Raw genomic sequence first — 6,273 nt, forward strand, 5'->3', positions numbered from 1 at the left:
AAAGCTCAGGGCTATAAAGTGTGTGTGTGTGAGAGATTTTAAGTGTGTATGTGTGTGTGTGTGTGAGTGTACTTTTGCAGCAGTCAAAAGAATCTGGCGCTGGGGGTCAACCCAGCTGGCTGTTGCTGCTGGCGTCGGTGTATGAGCGGCTGACCATTTATGAATATTTACGAGTGTGCAGCATGCAGAGGCGCCTCGGGCCGTGCGGAGCAAAGTTCTAATGGCATTAAGAGAACGTGCCCAAGTCGAGCCGGGGGCAGAGGCACAGTGTGACAAATGTAGACGAAACTAAGCATCCAATTTCATCTCTACACTTTGAAGTCAAGGCAACTCATCCATATTATATTTATACAACAACAAAAAATAAGTAAAAATATGGAAACACTGAAAATGGAAAAATGTCCGTGCGTGGGCATCTTGAATCCCGTGCCCATCTATCAGAAGCTGATGATAGATAATCTAACCGTTATACGCCCACCAATACTCAAGCTCTACTATTGGGAGAGCTTCGATATAACAGGGCAAGTAATTGTCTCTCTCAATTGAAAGATCCTCTCTAGAGTCCCGTCCTCCCCCTCGCACAGTCTGAACAAGAAACTTCGCTCGAACAGGCGTGAGTTCGAGCATGTTCTGGCCATTCCCTTGCGCCAGATTCAGAGCCAGCCCCTGAAGATCATCTTCTGGCTGCGCAATATGTCCGCCAAGCCGCTGGAGCTGAAACTGAAGCGCGTCCAGAACTGCCAGTGCCAGCCGTTGCAGACTCGCGTCGGCTTCAACCAGTTCCGTCAGCTCTTCCACTGCCCCCATCGCCGGCTCATCCACGTCAGCCAGGAGCTGCTCAACTTGCTGCCGGACGAGGTGCTGCCCATCTCGGTGACCGCTCACTTCTTTCTCTACGGCGAACACTATCTCACCTACGAGATCTAGTGAGTAATACTCCAAGCATTTCAGCTTCAGTCTTAACTCCAAGCGGCTCTATTAGCACCAACGACGATCGCAAGTTCATTTGGACCTTTAAGCTGGAGGTCACAGCCTTCGATCCGGAACGCTGTCTGCTTACCAAGGAGCTGCTGCCCGTAAATATTCGAAACTTTCGCCATGTCACACAGCCGATTTGGGTGCAGAACATCACGATGACCCATCTATCGTTCAATTTCTCCGCACGCGAACGCAGCTTCAAGTTGCACAACTCGAATCTGACTGTGCCCCGGCAGAGCGTCTGGCCCCTGCTCGTTGAGTACAGGCCCCTGGACTATGAGAATGAGGTGAGCTCTTGAGCATGACAAAGGATTGAGTTGGGGGAATGTGAGCATATGTCTTTAGGGAATTACAGTTCAGTAAATCTTTTTAGTAGACCTATTAAATTACACTTATGAGTTGTATAAGGAAAAGAACTAACTCATTAACTCATTAAGCTCTTGGCAATTGACAATATCGTAATTAGAAAGACTTGTCAATGATTGAGGTACATTAAGGCGATGAGGGAATGCAGGAACTGAACTGAGTATGAGGTAACACCTTACATAAGAATTGTCAATGATTGCAGTAGGAAAACAACTCCGAAGGGAATTTCGTATCCCAACTCAACACACAGCTCCTGAAGCAAAAGGACCAATAATTATCAATAACTTAGCTAGAAAACAGGAATATAGGTCCGTAGGAAAATTCAGAATAAGAAAAATAAGAATCAACATATTTTCAAGCTCAACAGTGTATCAAAATAGGAGTGTATGTATGTATGTTGGAATCTCTGAAAGAGAAACGTTCTTCAAGCGCAATATCAACAAGATAACAAGATAAGGAATGCCAGAATATTTACTCCATTTTCAAATTCCTTTACCCAGGCTTAACAATGGGAAAGGGAGATACTTCAATAGGCAGCCCTAATTTTAATCCAATCTCACTTAATCAGTTATTGCATATACCATATCCCATATTCATACAAACTCCACTGTTAACTCATTTTCTTGTACCAGGTGGAAGTAATGCTATCATATGAGAGCGTCAAGGCGCGCTATAAGATCAAGGCACGTGGCGCGCTCACAGACGAGCATGAGGTCACAGATATGCCGCTTAAGGACCGAGAATCCGCCGAATATCTCTACGTTATCTATCCGAATCGCCTGAGCTTCGAGCTCTGCATCAAGGAGAGTCGCACACAGCTCGTCAATTTGCACAACTATGGACAGAAGTGCATGGAATTTCGTTGGCAAAAGTGAGGCGTTTCCTGCTAATTTCCTGGCATTTTCAATTGATTTCGACTCCTCCTATAGCTACATCATCAGTGACTTCTTTGCTGTCACTTTCGAGCCGTCCATCTTTCGCCTGAAGGGCCATCACTCGAAGCTCTGCGAGATCAAGGTTTCCGTCTTTGAGCGTCTGCTCTTCTTCCGTCGCATTCCCATTGTGCTGGAGGTGCATCGTGTGCTGGATACGGCCACCCAAATAGCCAAAGCCGAGCTGACCGAGGTCGAGTCCATTGACGATCCCAAGTGGAAGGAGGATAGCTATGTGGAGCATGTCTTTCTGCATCTGAACATTCGTGTCCATTTGTCCAGTCGTGAGGAACGAGATGACGATAGTATCGTTGAGGTCGATGGCGCCTGCTCGCCCTGCGGCGGCGTCGGCCTGGACCCAGCCGCTGCCGGCGATGCTCCGCCCGTGGAGAAGCTAACCGAGGCGGAGAGGAAGCTCAAGGAACGCGAGGAACTGGTCAAGCGTCTCTCCATGAAACGTAAACTGACTGCCAACGAGGTGATCGAGCTGAGCATGGCCATCGATCATCGGGTGACCATATTCGAGAAGCTCTTCTGGAAGTTCCTATCCAAGTCGAATTTCATGCGCATTCCCGCGGAACGGACTCGCAACAAGTTTAGCAAGACCTACGATGAAGTCGTCATGACGGATCTCATGCAGACCCCGTTCAATGTCAGTTCGCAGGTGGATCACAAGTGAGTGGTTCATAGCTGGAACTAGTTCCGATTATTAAAAGGGCACTCTCTCTCTCTCTCTCTCTCTCCCTCAGTACCATCTTGTCCATACTCAGTCGCCTGATGGTGGAGGCTCTTAACGATTTGGCCAAGAACTGGATATTTATACCATCCGAGTTCTACGAGCGTGATCCTTAAACTTGCATGTAATTTAACTGTTCAACTGTGCCAGCCACATTACATAACCTCAAAGCGCATTGCTCGTTGCACACTTTGCGGCAGCTATTCAAGCTGTCCACATGCCGCATGACACCGAAGTTTATGTAAGATTTCGCCCAGGCAAACGCCACAGCTCCACAGCCCCACAGCCCCCCACTCCCACAGCTAGCAATTTATGTCGTCGCCTAAAAGCTTCCCCACATTTAAAGCCAATGCAACGTGGCGCAATGGGAAGCACAGCATATGCAGTCAGTAGCAAAAGATTTTCAGCTAACTCCACCAATTTGACAGCCATTTTATTTGTGCACGCTGGCAGAAATAGTCGAAAGGGATGCTACATTTCCTTAAAGACCCTTAAAGCAGAGCCTGCCTCCACTCACCCATGACTCGCTTCACATAATCAAATTCCACTTAGCTTCATTCATTAATTTACCTCACGAGGCAAACGAGAAAACTCTCAAATGCTTAATTATTTAGATATTTGATGTTGCATAACTGAAACTTTCCCAGAACTCGGCTCATATTTGTAGTAAATTACTTGCGTGCAAGAAATTTGCAATTGGGATGAACTTTCGGGGCATTTATTTGTGCCACAAGTAAAAGTTTCGATTTATGTCTTAATTTTCTTAAATTAATGCAGATAAATTCAAAGGACCTGACATACTCCCAGCGCATGGACAACTTTTAATATGATTTATGATTTAATGAGCGTATACTTATAGTAGTTCAATGCTTCTATGGCTAACCTGTGCTATACACAACTATGACGTACTTTTTCTTAGGTTAAGCCACATTTTTCTTAAGATCTCTGGAAATCAAATGAAACGGATGCAAAGAAAAAAATTTTAAAAAATAAAATAAATAAATAAATAAAAGATTGGCGTACAAAAGATGTGAGATATAATTTTATAACTGATTTTTTAATGGAGATTTCATCGCGAAAAAAAGTGTTATTATCGATTTTTGGAAACATAGTCGAAACATGCATTTTATAAACGGACCTATTGTACATCCATTTCAAGTCACTAGCTTTTGTACTTTCAGAGATCGAAGCGTTCAAACATCCGGACAGACAGACATGGCTATACCGACTCAGCTTATCAAGAATATATATATGTACCCTATGGGGATCTGCCACGCCTACTTCTGCCTATTACATAAATTTTAACAAAACCAATATTTTTCAAATTCCATTTAAAAACAAGTAAGAACGTTGCAGTCGGGCGTTACCGACTGTGGAATACTCATTCACATCCCATCAACATTAGTAGTTAAATTTCGTTCTAATACTGTAGAATATACAGGTTTTTCCGATTTGTCACGCCCCAACTGGGCGTAGACACCTCATTTTTGGTCAGTTTTTAGAAAGAGATAACGTTACCCTAACTGCAAAGTTTGAATGCTTACCCTAAAAAAATGTGAAAATTACAGGGTATTTTTCGATATGCCACGCCCCTAAAGAGGCGTAACAATTATTTTTGGGGAATCGATAGAAGAGGCTACCAGTAACTCAACTATCCAAATTTGAAGCTTCTAGCTATTATACTTTAGGAGATATAAACTTTTGCGGTTTGCCACGCCCCCTGTGGGCGGACATATATCCGACAAAACTTTTTGGTCTTGGGTGATCAGTCCGAGTATATATACAAAATTTGAGGTCTCTGCCATCAATAGTGTCCAAAATATAGGAGAATTTAAAAAATCACTATATCTTCAGGTCCGATTTGCCACGCCCCCAACGGGCGTAGACTTATAATTTATCTTCAGACTTTATAGAATCATACCATTAGCTGACGTGCAAAATTTCAGCATTCTAGGTTTACAACTTTAGGAGATACAGTTTTATCCGATTTGCCACGCCCCCAATGGGCGTAGATATATCCGCCATAGCTCGTGATCTTGGGTGGTCAACGCGGACCTACATACCAAGCTTCAGCTTTCTAGCTCTTCAACAAACATGATTTCTGGTATATCGGAAAATGCATTTTCCGATTTGCCACGCCCCTAGTGGGCGGATCGGGAAAATTTTAACACTTTATAAATCGGAGATATACACGAGTATGTGTTCCAAATTTCAAGTCTCTAGCTTCAATAGCGCCGAAATAGATTGCGTTCATACGGACAGACGGACAGACGGACAGACGGACGGACGGACAGACGGACAGACGGACGGACAGCAAGACGGACATTGCACAAAACCAATATACTGATTCACTTTCGTGAATGAGTATAAAAAAAAAATCTATACACATTTGGAGTATTTGTTTAGACAAAGAGACAGATACCATCTAGGCCCCTCATTATTTTTCTATTAGCTAAAAAAATTCATTGATTGATTTTGCATATTTTCTTATATATAAGCAAATAAGATCACTTATCATAGAATAGCCGCCACCAATGATATATGGAAGCAGAACGACTTACCCGAGTTGTTCCTTGAACTAGTAGTTCCTCAAAAATGTAATAATAGCAGTGGTTCCTTAGGCATTTAAAAATGGTTCAAATTTTGTTTTTAAACACATCATTTCATAGCTTTATTGAATAAATTGTTGTTGTTGTTGTTTCCTTCATTGTGTGTTTCGTGTGAGTGTTTGTTGTTGTAAATTCTCAGAGTAATCCATAATGAAGTTTAATTGATTCTTAATAAATCTTGCACAGAGTATACCATAAATATGCTATATAAATTTTTTTTTTTTTTTTTTTTTTAATATTATATTGTATTTTTCTTTTCTTTTTTTTTTTTTTTGTGTTAAAGTTTTAATTGAATGAAAATTTGAAGAAAATTGTTCAAGGAGTGTGTGTTGAGTGAGACGAGGGTGTGTGTGTGTGTGTCTGTGTGTTGTTGGGCGTGGCAGTAAATCCAGCGCCAATATATATATTTATATATAAATATATATATATGAGAGAATTCGACAATAATTCAATAGATAAATATGCAGATCGTAATTAAATTGGAATAATTGTTTGTTTGTTGTTTCTGTTGTTATCTGAGATGATTAAGTTAAATATTTGCTACTACAATACGATACGGTCCACCAATATTTTGACTATGTTTATAACGACGAGAAAAAAACGTTTGCGTAGTTTACACATATATATAATATTCATATATACGCACATACAC

The 6,273-nt window shown here is 41.9% G+C and overlaps 1 protein-coding gene across 1 annotated transcript; it reads left to right on the plus strand.

Annotated features, from left to right (window-relative positions):
- Positions 1–263: 263 nt before the first annotated feature.
- On the plus strand, positions 264–4,039 carry LOC108612129 (uncharacterized). The gene is made up of 6 exons (XM_018005030.2): positions 264–521; positions 585–926; positions 983–1,265; positions 1,977–2,215; positions 2,274–2,951; positions 3,026–4,039. Exons 1-6 carry the CDS (start codon positions 376–378, stop codon positions 3,126–3,128), a joined length of 1,791 nt encoding a protein of 596 aa, XP_017860519.1. The 5' UTR covers positions 264–375; the 3' UTR covers positions 3,129–4,039.
- The last annotated feature ends 2,234 nt before the right edge of the window (positions 4,040–6,273 follow it).

This window comes from Drosophila arizonae, chromosome 3, assembly GCF_054131065.1.
Source record: "Drosophila arizonae isolate 15081-1271.41 chromosome 3, UAZ_ARI_1.0, whole genome shotgun sequence".
Lineage (NCBI taxonomy): Eukaryota > Metazoa > Arthropoda > Insecta > Diptera > Drosophilidae > Drosophila > Drosophila arizonae.

Coding starts and splice junctions, on each gene's coding strand:
- LOC108612129 (XM_018005030.2), top strand. CDS start 376: ATGGAAACACTGAAAATGGAAAAATGTCCGTGCGTGGGCATCTTGAAT. Junction 2,216..2,273: donor ATGGAATTTCGTTGGCAAAA/GTGAGGCGTTTC, acceptor CTCCTCCTATAG/CTACATCATCAGTGACTTCT. Junction 2,952..3,025: donor AGTTCGCAGGTGGATCACAA/GTGAGTGGTTCA, acceptor TCTCTCCCTCAG/TACCATCTTGTCCATACTCA.